Source organism: Saccostrea echinata, unplaced genomic scaffold, assembly GCF_033153115.1.
Source record: "Saccostrea echinata isolate AGI-Se365-2 ecotype Australia unplaced genomic scaffold, CSIRO_AGI_Sech_v1 ptg000002l, whole genome shotgun sequence".
Classification (NCBI taxonomy): Eukaryota; Metazoa; Mollusca; class Bivalvia; order Ostreida; family Ostreidae; genus Saccostrea; species Saccostrea echinata.
The window spans coordinates 1,743,311-1,766,095 of record NW_026889751.1 but is presented as its reverse complement, the minus strand read 5'-3'; the positions used below and the strand labels follow the sequence as shown (position 1 = coordinate 1,766,095).

At 33.6% G+C, this 22,785-nt stretch overlaps 2 protein-coding genes and 2 pseudogenes across 2 annotated transcripts; 2 read left to right on the top strand and 2 right to left on the bottom strand.

Annotated features, from left to right (window-relative positions):
• The first annotated feature begins 222 nt into the window (after window positions 1–222).
• LOC133204954 (uncharacterized) lies at window positions 223–1,339 on the top strand (annotated as a pseudogene).
• Window positions 1,340–1,919: 580 nt separating this feature from the next.
• Window positions 1,920–2,664, bottom strand: LOC133178330 (uncharacterized). Its single transcript, XM_061313064.1, has 2 exons — window positions 2,632–2,664; window positions 1,920–2,489 (listed from the first exon to the last, which is right to left on the bottom strand). The coding sequence occupies exon 2, from the start codon at window positions 2,482–2,484 to the stop codon at window positions 1,936–1,938; it is 549 nt and encodes a 182-aa protein (XP_061169048.1). The 5' UTR covers window positions 2,485–2,489; window positions 2,632–2,664; the 3' UTR covers window positions 1,920–1,935.
• LOC133178331 (uncharacterized) lies at window positions 2,656–4,135 on the bottom strand (annotated as a pseudogene).
• An 8,528-nt stretch (window positions 4,136–12,663) lies between these two features.
• Window positions 12,664–21,602, top strand: LOC133178329 (QRFP-like peptide receptor). The gene is made up of 5 exons (XM_061313063.1): window positions 12,664–13,163; window positions 16,364–16,797; window positions 19,262–19,363; window positions 19,450–19,558; window positions 21,192–21,602. The coding sequence occupies exons 1-5, from the start codon at window positions 12,698–12,700 to the stop codon at window positions 21,305–21,307; spliced, it is 1,227 nt and encodes a 408-aa protein (XP_061169047.1). The 5' UTR covers window positions 12,664–12,697; the 3' UTR covers window positions 21,308–21,602.
• The last annotated feature ends 1,183 nt before the right edge of the window (window positions 21,603–22,785 follow it).

Sequence of the window (22,785 nt, the reverse complement as noted above, 5' to 3'; positions counted from 1 at the left end):
ATCGATACAATATTGGGCGAATTATACAGCCGAGAAACCGAAGTTGATGAGAAAGTCGGAGAACGCCGTTATTAGTAACCATGTTCTAAAATTTTTATTTGACCAAGAGACGAAAATGATCCATGCAGTTGTACAAGCTTCGATGAGGAACACATCATATAAAGTCACGGTAAGTACCAAGGTTATTGTGTACGTTTCCGTTAACATCTCTTCTTCTTCAGAATGACATTGTCACTGAAGAAACGGCTTATGTCGGCTTACAATCAGGAGTCCATCAAAGCTGTGGCATGGGGTGTCACTCATGAAGATGATACTTTGAGAAAGTATGAAAACGACTTTGATGCAGCTGTAGAGCAATCAGGTATACAGCAAAAAAATAATATTCCTTCAACCTCTCACAGAATGTTAAAATTCATTGTGTCAAAACAAATGATCCTAGTGACAAGTAGACAATCAAATACTGAAGTCTAATTGTAAAAAAAAGTATTCAGTTCATTAATGATCGATGTATTACAGAAAATTTGCTGAGAATAGAGATCTACTTAAAGTACCCCAGTACCACTCTGTACAAGCATATCGATATACTGTATTTGAAGTGGAAGGGATTATAAATGCTCAACTTAGACTTTGTGTGCATTACAATTGTATTATGGTTTGCATTCAGTAGTATTACATTTTTTTCTGAAAGGGATATGGTTGCATGAATCCGGAGTGTTGGGAGCTTCACCTGATGGCTTAGTTGTACGACCACCAACATGCAGTGTATTTTATCAAACTCCAGAGGCCAAAGATGCCATTCCTGATATTGTAGAGGTGAAGTGTCCATATACAGCATCGTCTTCAACAGTAGCAGATGCAGCACAAAATTAGAAGGATTTCTTCATAGGTAAATAATAATTTATAAGTTGGATTTAAAAATCTGTTTTGTTCATTACTTTAAAATTAAAAATCTAGATGAGTAAATGATCACAATGGATACATGTATTAATTTACAAGTGCAACCGTTCAACATAGTATGAAGAGATGGAAAAGGGAGGGGATATGAATAGGCATAACACAACATTAAAAGAGTTTTTGATTTTTAGATATTAAACAAGATTCCCTGTGCCTGAAAACCAGTCACCCATACTATCATCAAATTCAAGGCCAGCTACACATATGTAATAAAACATGCTGCGACTTAATTGTGTGGACAAGAGTAGACTGCATTGTGATTAGAATAGTAAAAGACATTGAATGGACTGCAAATGTTTCAAAGCTAGTAGATTTCTACTTTAACATTTTCATTCCAGCACTGATGGAAAACTGAGTTCTGGTTTCTCATGTATTTTGACACTTGTTTCTGTATCTCTAGAATTTTCTCACTGTGCAAAACGAGTAATTCATCTTAAATGTGTTGAAAATTCCAGTTATTCTTGTATGATGTGATATATCACAATTCATCAGAAAACTTCTGGCTTATAAGAGTATTTTAAATAGCAATGGTGTTTAATTTAATCATGTACTACAGATAAAAAATAATAAAATTTATCATCATTTTATTAATGAATTGAAGATGTTATTCTCAATGTGGAAATGTAACATTTTTTATCATTGTTAGATAAATTGTTGAATGTAATACTAAGCTGTTGATTTGTGCTTTTAAGGTACATTTACTTGAAACTCAACAATTAAAATTTTAAGCAGACCCTCTTCCAAATTATATAGTAAAATATAGTTACAGCAAACACCCTTGTAATAAATTCATGCTAACAAAGGGATTTTCATTCCCTGTAGTATTAAAACATACTATGAACTTGACTAAAATAATCATTGACATTGATAACAAATCAAAATTTGTTTATCCCTGGCACTTTGGTATGAACATTTTTACTGTAGTGATGTATAATGTAGCAGACTGTCAAAAACCAATGCAGATTTATAATATGTAATTCTTTAAGCAATTTCTTTCAAAAGTGGAGCTTGCAAGATTACAAGACAAGAACAGAGTTGAAATATTTTTGTTGAGATTGGTCTGTAGGTAGATGGGATGTGACGAAGAATCTCATAGTTCTTTATCCTCTCGTTGGCTCTTTCCACATGAATGCATGCTTTAGCAATCTTGTAACACAGTGCTGCTTCTTGTTTGGTAAACTGGCCTCGTGTCGATAAAAAAGCTGGTATATTTAAACAGACACCTTGGGGCAACTGATCATGATTGGTGAAACCTTTGTCGGCCAAAATAAGGTCTCCAGCTTTAAACTTTTGTAGGCCTTGGCTGTGGCGTACAATAGCTACATCAGAAGTAGAACCTGGATACAGCTTAGAGCAAAATGTAAGTGCACCGTTTGGAGCCACACAAGTCACTGCTTTAACAGTATGTCGACTTTTGTAGGTACTGTAGGCCATGGCCTGACTGTCCATATGTGTTGGGATGTCCTGGGTAGTTTCAATTGCATCCATGGAAGCTCTAGCAGAGGAGAAATCCTCAAAAGATTTTGGCATAGACCCTGAAAAAAAGTTGGAAAAAAATTAACCCAATGATTTGTAATTGTGTAAAAAAAAAATGTGTTACAGTAAAACTTCCAAGTATACAAGAATTTTAAATGCATTAAATTTTTGGAAGTCATTATGATAAGTTTTAAAACAAACCTTTGCATATAAGTTGACTTGGAAAACATTCATTGACTAGTCGTGTAGTGCATGAACAAGGTTATGGAAGATGTTCGAAATTGTTGGTCGACTGACACACAATCTATGGGCCAAGTCAATGTCCCGAAGATTGAGTTTTAACTTCATCAGTACAATAAGTAGTTGGTCCTCTGTTTCCATTGAAGGAGTCCAGCCATTATAGTAATCGAGTTCAAACCGTTGTAACAATCTGACTAAGATTTCAAATATGTCATACTGTAGGGATGTATATAAAAGCATCTGAAAATAAATATATTTTACTGATTAAAATAAATCTAAGAACTTTAAAGATTGTAGATAAATTAGTTTCAAGTAATAACAATATCAGTCTCAGTCAGGTTTACTACCATCCACATTATGCATTCATTTAAAACTGGTAATATGAGACAGAGAGATTGAAATTATCCCTAGTGGAAAAAATGATTATTGTAGAATGACCACACAATCTTAATTACAGGTAAAATGCCTTCAACTATCAAGCAAACTTAAAAATTGTGAATCTAAATTAAGAGTTCTGATAACTGTTATCATACAGTAAAACAAGGTTAATGCAAAATATGCTTTTGATGTTATTCACCCTCACAGTGAAATGATTTTTCTTTCCTATCATTTTAAATTATGTATATTATGAACTCAACGGTAATAACAAAATATATTTACAATCAATCAAAGTTGTTCATCCCTCAATGGCACTTCGCAACAAGTTTAATTGAAATTGTTAGGAAATAGGAAACCATAATTGGAATTACTTCATGTACCTTCTCTTCACTGTCCTTAATATCGTGAATTGACATTGGCATTCCTTTTACTAGACTCTAATCTAAGCGCATGTAATTCCTTTTCCAGGTGTTCTATTTCTGTTGAGAGACGCTGCATTTCTTGAGTACAGTTAAATGTGCAGGATGCTGAGTAGTTGTGCTCTGATATCAACTGAAAAATATAATTGGAAATATACTGTGAATCATGAGTAATTCAATCTACAATTAAGAAAACTATTATATTATTAAAAATTATTGAAAATGTTTTTATGCTGGCCATTTGTCATCAATGGTGTTTTAAAGGAGCTTTACCTTCTCTTGATCTTGACATTCTGTCACATGTGTAATCTGCAGCTGGTCCATCTGTGAAGATGATAGAGACTCCTCACTTCTGATTTTTTTCCTCCTTTGTAAAATAATTAAACTCGGATTATTTTTCATTCAGTTGTAACTTGTAAGCTACTCTGTTGATACCCTATTTAAGATTTTTAGTAAAATATTCTCAATTAAATCCCACCCACCATCCAAAACAAAGATGTCATATTTTGAAAAATAATTTCACCTTTTGGTACATTCAGGATCAGAGAAATCCATAGCCTTTCCTTCATTCCATGCAAAATATGCAGGATCCCCCTCCTTCACACCATCCTTAAAATGGCAGGAGCAGATACGATCATTCTGATCCCCTGGATGGCGATCAGCTCGTCTATAAATATTTTATACAAGGACTGAGTGAAGGAGAATTAAAAAGCAATTCCTGGTCTCTAAAGACTACATAGATGAAGAACTCCATCATTTTTATATCAACTTATCAAGTACTATCAAGTACTTGTATTGGAGTGATTTTTACAAGATAATTCTGTAGATTACGAATCTCACGAATCTCTCCAAAGTTTTATGAACTTTAGGAATTTTAGTATAGGTTGTATAGAACAATTAACAATTACATGTTTGCAATATCTTCATCATGTAGAAATTGAAAGTAATTAAAGAGGGAAATATGATCCTATTTGGCTATTAATGACAGGATGTTTTTTCTGACAAAAAGCTACCATAACCAATGCCAAGTAATTGCAGGCAAATACGAAATGTTAATAAAATAGTTGTACTTTCATATAGTAAAGGCATAGTAGTGTTTGTTTTGGAAGTTGCTCTTTGAGAATTGCGAACAGCTGAACGCTTCCCTTGATAAAAACAGGTTTTGCAGATTGGTCTTACAATACCATATTCCTTTTTCATATCTCTGATGATATCATTTTCTGTAATTTCCGTGTCTCCACAGAAAAACACACTGGAGGATTCTTTCCAAAAATTTCTGAATAAGTGAGTTCCATATCAGAGCCTCTTTAACGTACACCGTATAGCACATCCTTAAAAGGACTGTCAGAAAACACTGGTGCCCCACATACATAAGCTAACTCTTCTTCAAGTCGCTATATAGATTTTGTCTGTGTCATAGTAAGATTTTTACTTCCATACACTTCTCTCCTCTTTCCACACTCTTTGCAAAGGATGAAAGACCTAGCTTTAGCAGCCACAAATCCCCCTTTACGCTTCATGTCTGCCTCTGTAGGTTGAGGTTTGCTTTTCAAACTTGGCCTTGAAAAATCATCGGTCTCGCTGCCATAAACTTCATCAAAACTTTTGTACTCATCTACACTTCCTTCGACTGTAACTGGGTCAAGTAACCAGTGTAATTTTGTAAAGTTCTCTGGCATTCGAATTGGGTTCAAGACACAGTACGGACAATTTCCACATTTCTTAATTTGAAATGTGCATTGCCTTTGTCGGGTATAATTGGTCACAAAGTTTTTAAAACATTTGAAACTGGACACAGAAGCTTTTTTTCTTCAGTTTTTAAAAAAATCCCCTCTTCAGCACATTCAAGGATTCTGACAAGATTTTGTATTTCTTCTACATCAGCTTCCTGTGCAGCATCATGCATTTTCACTTCATTATCTTTCCACTTCAAACGGCCAAGCCTTGCTTTCAGGGAGGAAATAACTTACCAGTAGACGCAAGGAGTGCTGTTTTGAATTCAGGTTGCTTTTCACTTTGGTTTCTTACCATCTGTAGTGGACAATTTCTTTTCATTTTGTTTTCAAAATCCTCTAACATTTCTGGTCTATGTAAAGAGGTGTTTTGAAGCCCTAAGTTGAGCCAGCTCAGTAGCTCTCTGCTGGATTTTGATAACTAGCCATTGGTGCAGTTCATGTAGTCACAAGCATATCTAAATCTATAAAGGTCAAAATTCTTGAAAGTGTACACTCCAAAATGTAGATCGGTGGTCTGAGCCATCAGTGAAGACAAAAAGCAGAGGAACATCTAGATTGATGTCAGATGAAATACCTCGAAGAATTGAAATTGATTCTGTGGGATGACGAATAGCAGAAGAAGGCTGGAATATCTTGTCTTTGAGGGTAACGTACCTTACCACCATAAAAGCTATCACGACGTCTGGAATGTTCACATGGAACAAACAGAGGGCGCAATTCCACAAGTATAGAAGTCGTGATCCAATGCAGAAAGTGAAGCTCTATGCACTGCAAGTGATTTGTTATGGGGGCGCACACACGTGGAACCTACTTTAAAATGACATCGTTCGCTTCGAGAGACTTTTTTTCTTGTCAAATAAATCGTTTCAGACGTTTCTGATCGAGCCTCTTTATAGTAAACCACTCATTTATTCCTCGAAAATTACCTCGATACATAATAAGACTTAAGATGGGATACAAAGATTCCGGTTGGGGTTATAAATGTAGGATAAACCAGAGACTTCCAAGTTTTCCATTCCGAGGTCTCTGGTTTTATCCTTCAAAACAAGTGCCTGTGGATCAGATACTGATATAGTAAATGGCATATAAGATGGTCTCAATATCTGCGCATATGAACTATAGCTAGTTCTTCAAGAAATCTGTCCACTTCTTGACAATATGATTCTAGATCTTCACAATTTGGATTCCCATTGCTTTTTCGGAGATCGTATAGTAAGTCAGGATCATCAGCTTCAAGTAAAAATTTGAAAACACTCTGGTCAACTTGACGTTGTTCAAGGGATTCTGGTACAGATTGTCCTTTTGTGAGAAATCTGAAAATATCCCTGAGAATTCCCGGTTTAGGACCAGTTTTTGTAAACCTGTTTATGAACTCTTGATTCCATCTGTCATGTAGAAAAAATGGAATGTTTTCTTATTATAAACTAAACTGCTCCATAATTTGAAGCTCTTTCATGCCTCCTCATCACAGGGTAACTTCCAAGCAAAATTTAAATTACTTAAGTCATTGCCATGCTAATAAGAATGAAATGTATGGAGATAACGAACAATATTCAAGCTCAGAAGTCCATTTAACAATACAAATTTTGGAGCAAAGCAAACACGGACCTCTAAACATCAGGGCTGGGATTCATAAACATACTTAAGATTTGTGCTAAGTTTCACACTGAAGTATAAAATAAATTCTTAGCTAAGAAAAAATTCTTAAGTCATATTCATATAAATTCTAAGTGCAATTTTTAGCTAAGTTTAGTTCTGAGAAAATTAGAGCACTTAAGTTAGGTCACCCTAGCAACGCATACAATTTCCCGAACAAAAAGCGCACTCTTTTGTGATGGAGGTATTCAGTTCCATGAGTATTACATCACAACTGATACAGCTTTGTCATCAACAGTTCACAATACTGCATCTTACCAGTTGATAAATATCTCAAAGTCAAAACAAGTTTCTAGCTGGATGTAATAGCATGATTTCTTACTGAAAGATTAAAATGTCTTCTGTAAAACATTATTTTCATTTTGATAAAAAAAACTTAAGTATTTCTTATATACTTAAGACACCTCCTGAGGACACTTAACTTTAAGTCAATACTTAAATACTTTTTTGTAAACTTAAGAATATACTAAGAAGTTTTATGAATCCCGGCCCAGGTCGCCCGCGTGGCGTAGTGGTTAGAGCGTTCGCTTTATAGTCGCGGAGTAAGGAGTTGATCCTTACGTAGCGGGTTTGAATCCCACTGTGGGACGTGGAGACCGGTTCTTCGGATGAGACCGTAGACCGTATAAACCGAAGTCCCGTGTCGTAGTAGGTGCTTGCACGAAAAACGTCCCTCACTGCTCAATAGTTCCGAGTGCCTAGTACAAAATTTGCAGCTCTCCACCAGCAAGAGGTGGCATCTCCATATGAGTGAAAAATTCTCGAGAGGGACGTTTGAATTCTGGGACAAGAATCACAATAAGGACCTCATTTTGGGACACAGATTATTAGCAGGTACCCCACATTAAATATTTTTAGTTTTTAATGAAATTTCCTATGCTCAATAAATTTCAAATAAAATATCAGCTAAAATTTAATATTGAATAGTTCTATTCATTTGTTTAAAAGATGTGAGTCGATGTTTGCCTCCAAGACTTAGAAAGGAAGTGATTTGGAATAGCACTGCCAATTTGGTGGGCAAGCCTGGACACAATATTGCTATGGATCTTGTAAATGAATTTCTAAATGATGAATTAAAGTGCAAGTTGTTTTAAAACAGTAATTCCATTGATATTCATTGAAAAACTATAAATCTCTAATATTTAATTGTTAGAGCATTATTCTGTATTTACAGCAAACCTAAAAAAACTGTCATGGCCAGTACACAGATACTCAAGTGTCCAGGTGCAGCAAGATTGTGGGAGCATAGGTAAAGCCGTTGAGATAATATTCTACTCAGAGGTAGTCAAGGATAACATCCCCAAGGCTGCACCATCAGATGGCACCTCAGGAACCAAAATCAAGAAATTTATCCGTGAGAAAATACAGAGAAGATTTATTTACAGTCAAAGGTGACAGACATCATACTGGTTTTCATTATTTTGAGCAAATAGTAGCAATCAAGGATCCAGAGAAATTACATGCAAGACTACAGAAATAGTTAAAAACTTGGAAAATGAAGAATATGTTTTCATTTGATGATCAAGATACTTTAGGGATGAAAGTTGTTAGTTCCATTATTTTATAATGATGTGAAAGATTAATATGACAAATGATCAATCTCTTATATTCTATGAATATTACAAAATAGAAGAATAGGTCAAAGACACAGTCCTGGAAGCATCGGCGGTTGAATCAGATGTCTGATCTTGAATTATAGATCACAATGAAAATGATTTCCATTATAAATTTACAATCTGTCAATATATTTTTTCGGAGAGATAGAGATCTGCATCTATCATATTTCAAAAGATGAATTGGTTGTTGCTCATAAAAATGTTAAAAGAGCTCTAAGAAAAAGATGTGTGAAAGATAACAATATATCCATTTTTTCTGTAGAAAGTGGATATAACAAGATTGCATCCCCCCCCCCCGGTAATCGAAGATTCGAGGGCATATAGTTTATGTCCTGTCTTCCGTCGGTCTGTTTGTCCGCAAAAGCTTTATCCACCTTGCCCATAACTTATGATTGGTTGGAGCTATGGCTGTCATATTTCACATGTTTTCCTTGAGAAAAGACGCTTTCTTTGGATACCATTATATTTAACCCATTGGCCTTTAAGTTTGACTCATTTGCAAAATTTTACCAAACTTCGCTAGGGCTTTCATATTTCACATGCGTATTTCTTGCGACAACACCTTACCTTGGGTACCAACAATTTTGACTTTACCTTGGAGTCTGACCTTCTTTTGAAAAACTTTAACCTTGTCCATAACTTTAGAATAGTTGGTGCTGTGGCTTTCGTATTTCAAATGTGTATTTCTCGTGACAAGTCCATCCCTTCGGCACCATTAATTTTGACTTTGACGTTTGACTTGCTTTTGAAAAACTTCAACCTTCCCCATAACTCCTCAACTGTAGGTGCTAGTGGTTTCTTATTTCACAAGTATTTTTCCTGAGATGAAACCTTCCTTTGAGTACCAACATTTTTGATTTCTTGACCTGGAGTTTGACTTGCATTTGAGAAACTTTTACCTTCGCCATAAGCTGCCATAAGGAGGCATCAGTGTTTCAAAAACACACCTTATTTTACTATAGCCATTGTACATCAAAAGGTAGTACTTTTTTTTCAAATAGATTGTACGTTTGTTTTATTTTTTCATTTTATTTTCAAAATAGTTTTTCATTTATTATTTACTTCTTTATAGATATATATATTTTTAATTTCAATAAGGCTTAAGAAACAAATTCAACACCGATCAATATACACATTGTAAATGTAAAACAAAAAGAAAGTCCAGATGCACCTATTCTTCTTCCAATATTAAGTACAAACTAGTCTCAACAGGGACTTACGGTCATGTTAGAATTGTTTTTTTTTTTTAACACTGCCAAGAAACCTTTATTTCTAGATGCAGGTTAATAGCATCATGTTATTTAAATTTACTTCTTGTACCTATGCTAGTTTACAACTGAAATCAGATTTCTTAAAATTTTTAAAATATCTGCAGAAATTGTCTGCTTCTGCATTTTGAACTTCAAAATGAAAATGATGTTAAAAACCACTAAATAACATACATGTACATGCATTTTTGCTGAATTTCTTAACAATGAATCAGCTAGCAGGGCTTATATTGCAAGTTGTTGTGGGGATGAGATTAACTTGTGTTTATGAACTTTATTTTTTCATTGGTGGAGTACAAAATGTCGTTTTGATTAAATAAAATATTGACTTGAGGTATTTCAATATCAGTTTTAACAAAATTTGTTTGCTTCAATTAATAACTCAATGCTTTTATCACTGCTTTCACATGTAGTAAAACTCCGATATACACATTAGATAATTTTTGGGACATAATTAAAAGTTCACATATTGATGCCAGCTTGACGTTAATTGTTTTGAGATATCTTTACATATAAAGGTTTCTTGGATGTTGTTAAAGCCATGTGGTTTTATTTCCTTTCTTTATCCCTAGCCCTAACCCTCTGTGTACACAGCACTCCAGGAGAGGGTTTGTATTTGTCGACCTTTTTCCGTGTCCGTGGGCACGTTCCTCTGTTGATTCGTGTTTTCTCTTGGAATAGACAAAGTATCCGATGTTCTAGGATGATGTGTGGATTCTTTCCAGTTCGATAGCGCTACATATCCCATCGTTATGAGCCTTTTCCGATGATTCAATAAGTTATTGGAACACATCAAATTATGTGAATAATATATAGCCGTAAAATTTGTTAATTTGTTAACGGGAACACATCAAGTGTTGGTAGTTATACTGAAGTTAAAATCAAATTAATTGGGCCTATGTATTAAAAAAAATTAATAGTTTCACTGATTTTTTAAAAATTTTACTTGAACGGTATTAAATAGAAATAATCACTATCAAAAGCTTGTATGTTGATGCTGTATTTTATATTTTTATTTTTCTACTACGCACTGATTTCAAAGTGAACAATTCTATCACTCTAGTCTACTTTGAGAGAAATTTCTCCAATAAAATACCTAACACAAATAGAAAAAAAATCTTTAATTCAAAGCAATGGACAATAAATTCTTTGATCAAAATCTCTCCATCATGAGAGTTTCTTCTGTGAAAGGAGATCTGAGGAAATCAGTACAATTTCCTGATTTATTTTCCAATCAACAGATATTATTTTGTTACATTATATCCAGTTTGCAAAACGCACTGGAGAAACCAGTTTATCCACCCCTGTGGACCCATCTAAAGGAATTTGTCTTTGCTGAAAACACTCTTTCGCGTAATCAAAAACTATTTCTATTTATCATTTGAGAGATAAATAAATCAGCTTTTCCCATTGAAAATCAATAATATTATTATCTGACTCATGTTAATTTACTTTGTTCATTGAAGCTGCATTCCTGTGTGGAAAGTAAGTAAGGATTTTTTTTGTATCAATTGGATATGCTGTTTCTTTCTTCTTTATGAACGATGTTCTCACGACAGCCATATTAAAGTCGGAATAGTAAAGTCGGAATATTAATCAGCGTTCACTTTGTGTATGATTAAAGTTGCACAAGAGCATTCCCGATGCTCAAAAGACTAGCGGGACACTCGGGCGGCATTTTTTCCCAAACGAAAGCCTTCCATGAATATATTAGGGTGGGTAATACAAATAATGCCAGAAACGTTTAACTGTACACTGAAGAGCAGTGAACCCACAACCGAAGTGCAAAAGTGAACAGAGAAATCAGCAAGGCATATGCAAAATGTAAATGTTTTCAGTGCAACACGCACAATAACGTCATGAATTAAACTCTGTATTGCATGACGTTACCTATGTTTTACATCGCTGATTATTCCATACCCTCAGCAATATTTATGAACAGCCATAGTTCTTTTGTTTTCTTTTCCAGTCTTAACTTTTTATAAGTCCACCAAGGTCAATGTCACATTTGAATATCGAAATTTTTTCAGTTTAATAACGACTGTAGTTTTATTTTTTTAATTTGGTAGTTTACTTTCTTTCCGGAATACCTATCAAATCAAATCCTGTTATCAGAATACTCGGTAACCTCTTCTCAATGTCACATTTGTACGATCAGAATTTTTGGCCCAAGTTGTTATGATTATTAGTTAACAGACTCGTAAATGACAGTTTTCATAATTGGATAAATTTATTTTCATTTAGATTACATTTGATAACTTTCCGTCACGTGGATATGGATCAATGTCAAGATTATTCATAGAAAATTACAACATTTGTATTTCGTCCAAGTTAAATTAGTTTTTGCAAAACATAACATAAATTTTGTGTTTGAAAGGCAGCTTCCCTGCAAGCGGCCTTCCCTCCGTTGTCCTGTTAGTAATAACCGATATTCCTCAAACTGTGTGAAAACTGTCCCTAATTCTGCATAACATATTTTATCTAGGAAAACTAAGTTGTAAGTGGATACTCAATCACCTACACACCATGAAATAATTAGTAAAAAAAAATCATTGTGATCTATGGAATGGGGAACCCAGAGCAGGAAAGAGGATTGTAGTGTTTTTCTTGTGGTAGTCGTCAATAATATGTACGGAAAGCGTAATAAACACATACCTACAAATCGTGTTAAGTACGACTTAACAGAGACTGTATAATTATTGCATCAACAATTTTTTTTCCAATAAGTTGTTCACGCATCGATATCTAGACTGCAGCAAACGATACGTGTGACAGACCCCTTGGCTTATTAACCGCTACCTGTTTCAGCGGTCTTCATAACGTTACCAGCATCAATAGCGTCATGTTATATACTTCTGTTCATTATGACGTGCGATATATTTAAGTAAACTGGATCAAAGTGTATTCATATATAAAATAAAAGATACCGTATACGGTACTGTTTTTCTATTGGAATGTCGCATTTTAGGGGTTCTTTATATTCAGAATTTGGAGAATTAAACAACACAGGATTTAACATTACCAGCGAACTAACAGAAAATAATACAGGGGTGAACGTTTCATACTTGCTTCATCACTACACTGGTTATGACGGATCCTACTATGACTATAATTTTGACTACGATTTATCGCAGATTCCATACCCAAAGGAGAAAAAATCAGTTCCATTTGCAGAGGCTTTGATTAAAATAGTAGCATGTACAATTACGACTGTGGTGTCTTTGATTGGAAACTTTCTCGTGATTTTGGTGGTGGCTTATAACAAACGGCTTCGAACTACCACAAATTTCTATATCGTGAACCTTGCAGTGGCAGACTTGCTCGTGACGTTTTCCTGTTACTGGGTGAGCACTGTGGACGATCTGACAGATGGGTGGATTCTTGGATCTTTTTTCTGCAAATTTAATGCTTTTGCCCAAGGTGGGTTAATTTATATGAAACTGCTTATTTCAACTTCATGATGATAGAGATTTGACACTTGTTTTTTTAAATTAAGTAACATTTATTTTAAAAGTTATTGTTTAAATACTTCTGCAATCACACTCCGATATTGTTACGTTGGGAAATATTTATCGTCCCAGAAAAAAATCAATCAACAGGATACGATTCTATTATAACGTTAAATGTATGTACTACACTGTCATTCCCGTGGGTTTTTACCTACTTGATGAAATTAGACAACTGTATGATACAAATCTACTTTAAATTCACACGCATGTAACTGCTTTTGTAAAATGTACTCGGCAATACAAAATTTAATCATTGTAACATAAAACTGTCATTAAGATAAAATCCAAAAAAGAGAGGAAAAAACTGACACTAGCATTTCAATATATATATAGTCTGAAGAGGACGTTGGTGATTCTTTGCCAAACACATAGGAAAAACAGTCAATTTCATCTAAACCAGCGTGATCTGTAACACACAGATTTAAACGTTTATCTGAATTTTGTAAGTCTTTTCTGGGGGTAAAAATACAGTGCAAAAAAATTTCATACTGTGTTATTTGTTTATTTGATATTCTGGATAAAAAATACCAATTTGATTTTATCTCAGTTTTTGATTCTTTTTGATCTGAAAGAGAGAGAATCTTTTTGTTTGTTTTCAACCATAAAATTTAATTTTGAAAGTAAAATTCATTATTGAAAGGGATTTATTACTCTTTAAAATATTTTAATGATGTGTTTATTTTCCAAAGCTCATCAATTTTAATGTTTTAACTTTTATTTTTATTTGGGGGGGGGGGTCACTTTCTCATTTTTTTGCGATATAATATTCTTATTTCAAGTTAAATAATATTTTATTTCATAGACTGTTTTTAATATTAATTATCATTAACCGTCAATATAATTTAGTGTTAGTCTTTAATATGTAAGTTTTGGAGCTAGAATAACCAGGACAAGAGTTGGAATCTTTAAATCATTTTAACAATATCTCCTTAACCACAAATGAACTCTTTTAACTGTAAACATATCCTAGTACAAATGCATTGTAGAATACCAGCAGATAAAACAAATTTCCTTCGTTAGCTGATGCTGTCATCAAGTGCCTGGCTATCCCATCTACTTCTCTTTTCGTGATTTCAACAGGAAAAGTCTGATTGTATTTGAAAAACTTATACATATAAATTATATATACATCTGTGTTTAGATAGTTAGTCTTTCACTAATCAACAATTTTGAAGAGTCTCTGACTAACTAGTTAGTCATTGATTAGAACTGAAAATAAACGAAAAGGGAAAGACACGCGTTTGTGAAATGAATGAATGTAAAGCCTTTTCAAAACAATTTCGTTTGTTTTTTAGTAATGTGCATTCCAAACCCGCCTAATATAAATCAGTGATGTTTTGATAAAATATTGAAGCAAAAGAGATAAACTCAAGACAACTGTAATTTTTTTTTTGTTTTGAGAAGTTATTTGCTTTGTACCTAGGGGAAAACGAACTTCTGGACACTAAAATCGCTTTTCTTTTCTAAACAAAGATATAGATAAAAGGAGTTTTAGCAAATTTAGCTTTCCCTTTTGGGAAAAATTTTGACCTGAAGAATATCGTTTTATAAAGAAGTGTAGTGATTAATCATTTAGAGTTATCGCTCTTCCTAAGGGTCACATTCTCGATACTTATGATATGAACATCTTCGATGAATAACTTGATACTGAGAATACACAATGCTTCCCGTTCGACTTTCGACCCCGAGGAAAGAAAACATTACACGAGTAAGATGCATTTTATGGATATTTCGACAAAATGCTTTTTATTTAAACACATCGTCCAATCTAACCTTTGTCAAATGCAACCCTGTTTAACAAATTCTTTTCAGAGTACTTTAAAAAAGCATATTTCCCGCATTAGGCTTTCGTCTCATACTTTAAATATCGGATCCGGAAGGTACCAAGACAAGAGCGAAGAGGATAGATTATGCGATGTTTATGATAACTCATCAAATTGAAGACGAATTTCATTCCATTCTTCAATGCCCTAGATATCTAAATTTAAGGGGAAAATATAAGGTGAATATTATTACAAGTTGCCAAGTAAATTTAAATTATTTCAGTTATTGGGTTCACATCACATATCTACATGTACCCTGGTTGGCTTAGGGGAATTAATCCATCATGCTCTTATATTACGTAACGATGATCTGTCAGATCTGGGACTGAGGAACACTTGATCAGGGGTCTCACCCCCCTTTTAGACTCCTTAAGTGTTTTACTTATTGAAAAAAATATTTAAAAATTATATGTTATTATTGTATACTGATAGGCTATAATGCCCAAAGTTATATTCTGAATAAACTATGTCTAGCTGAAATATTAAATGTATTCGACCAAAGTGAAATTTCCACTTTTTAAACAACCTTTAAAAATCCTTATATAGAAAAAATATACATCCTGAGATCTTTGAGTAAGAAAAAATAGAAAAGTTCATCATATTTTTAATAAATCTCATGTTCAAAAAATGAAGGTCGAAGAATGAAACCGTTATAATCTTTTCAGATTTATATTAACCAAATTAACAGACGCTAATCAAGGCTCCTTGGCATGTTTACTCGAACATTTTGGTATCTGAGAAATATATCAGTTAATAGAGAAACCAATCAATAGGGCGAAATTATAAGGAGGTTAAAACTACCACAGAATTGTAAACAAATTAATATAATTCCGACTCCCACATACAGAATGTTTTGAAAACCTAGAAATACAAATAAACCTTTTATGTAAATTCGTTAAGGTCATTGTCTTCTGAACAAGTTCTTGGAAACGATTCTAGATGAAAGTAAATTTGATCCCAAGATTTACATATTTGCGTGTCCTACTTAAAGAGCCTAAAATAGCAATATTCTATATATTTTGATTATTATATTATATACATTTAAATTGTATTTTTAGAGGTTAGAATAAGACAGGTTTTAACATTGTGCTTCTACAGAAGTAATAGAACATGAATTCAAATTATTGAATGTAATGGCCAGTTTCCATTTATAAGCATGTGCTTTGGAAAATGTACAATAAACCTAACAGATAATAGTATTTGATGTCCTAATATTTTTATTTCAGTGGGTTATAAAAAAACAAAAACGTTAGTATAAATCCATGCAATGTTGCCTTTTTGATTGCAGTGACTTCGTTAGTAGCCAGCATCATGTCCCTTATGTTGATTGCTTGTGACCGATTCTTTGGAATAGTGTATGCCATGAAGGCTCACGTTATAGAACGTAAAGCTTATCACAGCCTCATACTTATATGGATCCTATCCATAGCAGCTGGGGTACCTATGTTGGTGAAAAAGGAACTGATGAGCCGACAATGGCTAGACTACAGAGAAATGTGGTGTGATGACACGTGGGAGCTCAATGCAGTGGGCGGTAACTCTGCTGAAATCCGGCCTGGCAGAGTGGCCTACTACACATGCATATCGTTTATACTTTACTTCATTCCATTAGTTGTAATGGCTGTGGCCTATTGTTGTGTTATAAGGACACTGTGGACTTCTAAAGCACCCGGTGAAAGAACGACGAAAGACGTTAATATACAAACGAAAGTCAAAAGAAAGGTAAAATTAATTTCAAACCTTAAAGCTTTTATACCATTTTTCAATAAAATTTATTGAAAAAATGAGGTTAAAATATTTAAAGAAATAATAACGGGCCTTATAATGCAAATGGCGACAAAGGTCCAACATATTCAAAAAGTATCAAATACAGCAATAGACGGCGGCACCAAAAGTACGACACACTTTACTGAATCTGGTTGGAAGTAAGAATGAAAACAAACCCAGAATGTATTAGCCAAATACCTTGGAGCATTGTGGGCGTTATGGTTGAAAATTAAATATATCTGAAATACTCCATTCACCAATAGCACAGATAACTTCCTGGTGAAAGTCATTCAGAATTTTACTTTAACGAAAAGAATTCAAACAGTTTTGTATGCCTGTATATAAAATTTAAATAATATCTATGATCCAGACGTGGCATAGATAAAACTTGCTGGACAACCATGCTCTGTTGTTTTGTGAAATCGGTTTTTAATTGTTTTCTTTCCTTAATAAATTTAATGTAACCTAGAGCTACATATGTAATGCACAGTTTTGCTTCAATACGTGTGTTCTTGGCTATAATGCATGTGATATCTTAGTTAACTTGATTTCTATATTCTTTTCATGAGATTTTAGGATTTTAAATATTTTTATTATCAATATTAACATAACTTTGGCCAAGATGGACAAATACTCGACTGCTAAATATTTTTTTTTCTAAACCTAAAAAACTCAAGTTTTCAGGTTATATCACTTTAAACAAAATCAACAAACAGTCGTATAAAGAAAGTGATATTTTTTTTTTCAATATTTACTAAGTGTAACGAATCAAAATCAAGTCTAAATGCCTGACAAGTCGAATTGGTAACAAAGTTACTGTCAAGAAAAATCACTGACAGTTTATGTCTCAATTTAAGACACAAATCATTCAGAAATTGAATTTTCAAGGCTATGAAAGCATTGTCGAGTTGAATTACGAGGTAGCAGACAAGGCGACCCCTAGGATAAACTTCTTTACACTGCATCACTATCCATTAGTAGTTAATGCTGATACTTGTAGAGTATAATTTTGCGTTTATCCACAAAAACAAATATTGTCTGTTTTCACACTTTACTGAATATCTTTTTTCCACCTTTTATTTGTACACGTAATTAAGCCAAAAAATTCACAAGTATTTAAAGCTTAACATTGGAGTGGTTTATTTTTGCGTCAAAGAACTCGAACTTTGCGTAAAGAATTTTATAACGGCTAATCCTTAATTATATAATAGATAAATCTGTACAATCGGATGCTTATCGTATCACGATGTAATATACGAGTATGGTCTTATTTTAAAATTCGATCACGGTTAAGTCAGGGGGAATCAGCTGTAATAAATTTAATTCATGCTTTCGATTAATAGAATGTTGTTTTACGTTCCATTCGAGAATTTTTCACTTGTAGAGAGACATCACCGTATACCAATGAAAGACTTCATTTTTAGACCTATACTCAAGGTCATTGAGCAGTGAGGGTTTTTTTTTTATCGTGCCAGCGCCTACCGTGACACGGGACCTCGGTTTATACGACCAGGCGCTTGGTGAAGGGACAGTCACTATCTCTGTTTACGTCTTGGGTTTTGACGCGGCTCGGCGAACGAAAATTGAACCCGGGCCTCTCGATCACGAAGCGGATGCCCTACCACGTGCACTACCACTAGGACCGTGTCCGGTCTGTTAGATATGTTATAGATAAAATCTGTTAATATCCTTTACTCTTTTTAATTATTCGGAACCTGAAATCAAATAGGAGTGTTTATAGTATTACCGACGTTAATTTGTCGTGATCACGGTTGGAGTTGAAGCTACGTGGTACAATATCTACAGCAATGCCCATTTTTCTTTCAGGATACTTACTTTTTTTCCAGGAATCCACGCTGGCAAATTGTATTTCAAGATTTCGATACATTTATTCATAATTAATAGAGAATATATATAAACCATTTCTAGCTGTTCCTTTCCTTACTAGAAGCACCGGTGATGAAGCCTTGCGTTTTTAAAGATATTTTCCTGGCTTATTCATAAGTTAACTTCGCGTACACATTCCCAGCCTATTAAAAATGACAAACCGTGAAAACCAACTGATTTGTTGGATCTTAGATCCAAGATGCTTTTGAGTGTGAAGTTTGCCATGTTTTGATTTCAATACTGCTGTATTTTTTATTATTATTTTTTTTTTTTTGATTAATCATAAGTCCAAGTAAACTGTAGTTTTTTTAACATTCATAACATAGTGCTTAGTTCTCAATGCGAGACTTCCATATTCTTTGTTTCAAATTACAAGCCATTGACAAATACTCTGTCCGTACAAATATGCCTCACCCTAGTTAGTTTATGATTATTTTAATTCCAAATACTAGTTAAAAATAAAATTTTAAATAAACTCTTAATGAATGCGATTATCCAGAGTTTACCTACACGTATAATTGCTATTTTGTAGGTTGTCATTATGTTAGTTTTTATCCTGGCGGTATTTGGGTTGTGTTGGATGCCGTTACAATTGGCAGTTTTATACTCGGAATATAAACCTCTAAGTGATACGGTAAGCCAATCCAGGTTTTCTCGATTTCTCAATAGAAAGGGAATCCTTTCACTAGATATAATATATATAATCTTAATTTGTTCCAGCTATGGGATGGATTTGAGGACTTTTATTACATTGCCCAAGTTCTTGCATTCTCCAACAGTGCCATTAATCCGCTTCTTTATGCAGGATTTAACGACAATTTCAGAAAAGGTAGTAATAGGCCATAATCTTCATTACTACATCCAAATGTAATTAGAGCTTAAAATCTCATCAAGGATCTAACTATGACAATTATAATTCAAATGCACAATTCTTGAAAGATATTGAAGCATCAGAAAATGAACCTCATTATTTGTATGTCGATAACCTATAAAATCACGTTTTCTAATTTCATTTTGAATTTCTCGGTAATGATAAAATACAAAGAAGAAAACACCCAGCCCTTGCATCTGATTAACCTTTTCATCGTTAATTTCGCAAGTCATGTTGGTATCCTTGGCAACACTAAGGCTGAAAGAACGCCAAAACCAGTTTTTCAGCACAAAATTGCACATTTAAAATTCTAATCGATTTGTCGGTTAAATGATTTATCCATTCAGATTATGGGGATATTAAGGTCAATCGATCTTCTTATTGAAGAAGATAAGTGAATGTCATTCTCTTCTTAAATTATCAAATTTAAGGGCCATTTCTGTTCAAGTATGAATGATATTGTGTAAAGAAGATGGGTGAACATGACGAGCGAATAGCCTATAGTGTGACAAACATGAAGGTGAAAAATTAGATCTCAATTATATCAAAATTTTCATTGACATTTAATCTAACATTAAAATATACTCTATGTAAAATCTCTACAATTTGCAAAAATCTCACAAAGATTGAAATTATTCGCTTATGAAATATTGTACACACACTAAAGATGGCAAAAAGAGTCATTTCCTTATACTGTAACATTATTTTTCGATACGAGTGGGTCTTCGTTCCATTTTTTTGAAAGCTAATCCTCGAAGTTTGCATAAAAATATATATTTTTTGGTTTCCAAAAATATGGAGCGAAGACCCACTATACCTTAAAAATACACTTTTATGACATAACATTCGCATCTTTTCGAGAAATACTTGAAGTCCATTAAGTCAAGGGTCATATCACAAACATGATTTAAATACCACTACTCATCAGGACTTGTGTAGTCTAGTGGTTAGCGCACTAGTCTCGAAAGAAAATGACACTCAGGGTTTTTATTGCTTGGGTTCGAACCCCACGAATACCACATTATTTTTTTTTTTTTAAAGAATAAATTTTGCCGAGAAAAATTTCCTCAGAAAAGTTTTGTTTATCATAATTTCATAAATTTCAATAATGGGAACTTTACTCTAAATACTAAATTCACAAATTGAACATGATTTTCCTATATTTGAAGCTGTAGGCTTTCTGCACGCTATGTTCGCCCATCTCCTTCAGTTATAAATAAACTTCTTTTGCAAAATCATTAACTTTGAAGCACAGTTTTTATATAAGTAAACAGAGGAATGCACTTTGAAAAAGAGTTAATTTTTTTTTTATTTGTCACTCTGATGGTAATTATCCAGGGAGCTTCACCCCAGGTATCTTCAGTCTCTTTGATTAACAAGAAATATCAGAGGATACCATAAAAGAAGACGTCATGCTTTTGTCCTTTAAATGAACTTCAACACATGAAAAATTAACGAACAATTCTTATATCAAACACCAGATGGTTCATTTTCTGACAGATGTTCCACCCACATTAGGCTTAAGAATGAACACTGATGAAGAAAACGAGATACTGTTTCTCCTTAATCAATTACTTCTTCGTTTTTGCAGGCTTTAAACAGATGTTCGGATGCTACAAGAAGAAGCGTTACACGACATTATCTAAAGTAGATGGTGAGGATACATATCAGAGTTCATCCACAATGACACCGGTTACAAAAATGTAATTCTATAAACGACCCCATCCCTAATGTAAAAAGATTATAACACATGTTAAAACCATGATTATATTGTCATTCTTTGTTTAAAGTGTGAGGGACATCACACATTAAATATAAACTATGAAAATATAGAGTGTTGGTAGCTTTTCAATCCTTGTGTTTCGAGTTTTTTTTTCAGGATGACTATCCCTATTGCATTCTTTTTTCCCGAAACTGTGATAATGATGAAACTTTAATCTATAGCACTGATTTCTCTGTCTCTAATTACAGTTTTTGAATCGTTTTTTAAACATAATTTTGCCGTGACAAATAATACACTGTAAAAAATAAATTTGTTTCTCTTGTTTTGTTTGTTTTTAATTGCTTTGAAATCAGAAAATGCCTTTCAAACCTTCGGACATGGTCTGTGACAGATAATAAGTCAAAATAACAATCATTTTGCTACACTCTAGGAAAAGTGTTTAAGCGAAAATAATAACAGTGATTAAAATATCCTGACATTGACCTGAACAGCTGACGTTTCTCAAATTTCATTTTATTGTAAATATACGTGTAAAAAATCGTGTAAAATCATCTTCTTTCTTCGCCTGCAATATTCATCCCAGAATATAAGTGGTTAATTTTTAGGAAATGTAAAATGTTTTTAAACAAGAGACCCAAGGGCCTTAACAGTCACCTGAGTATAATGTAGCATTGTTAAGGATCCATAAATTGAAGTATAAAATAAAACAAACTAAGTTGATAAATGAAGGTTTGTTGCCCAAAACCAAGAGGAATGGGAAGACCAGGGATCAGCAAAATACAGTAATTAATTTAGTACTCCGTAATAAATCTTAAAGTTAATCTATTTACTTACCCGTACTTGTCCCCATTTGCGGACTAAACAAAACAACAGTTATTGAGCACTATTAGTAAACCCATCTCATTCCCTCTCACATAGGCCTCTCTCGGTCCTCGAAGAACATTGAATGTACAAAGATGAGGTATTTTTGTCCAATTTTTATTTATCTATTATTTGCAAGTCTACATGACCATTAAAACTATGAAGGTACTTTTTGTATTAACGTCTTGTGTAATCTGTTAATGAATTAACATTTCAATTATATTATTTACAGTAGTTAATTATCATAGGTGAATAGCAAAGGGGAATAACTTCTTTCAGTAGAATACAAATTAATAAACTGACCAAGTGGTGCACCAGAATTTCAAAAATATTGTAGAAATACCCTTGCTTATTGCAACTTCGTACTCTGTTTTCCGCCTAAATGCCGCGGAGCAGAGATTTTCAAAGAAATAATGCATTTTCACTATACATTCCACATAGTCCCACCCTGACACCAAAGCACTTGACCCAGGGCTAAGAAATTCACAATTTTGAAAGAGGTACCATGCTCATCATAATCATACACTTAATATATTATAGCTAAATATCCAGGAACAGAGAACATTTTCAAAGAAAGACTTCATATTCAAAAGAATCCCAC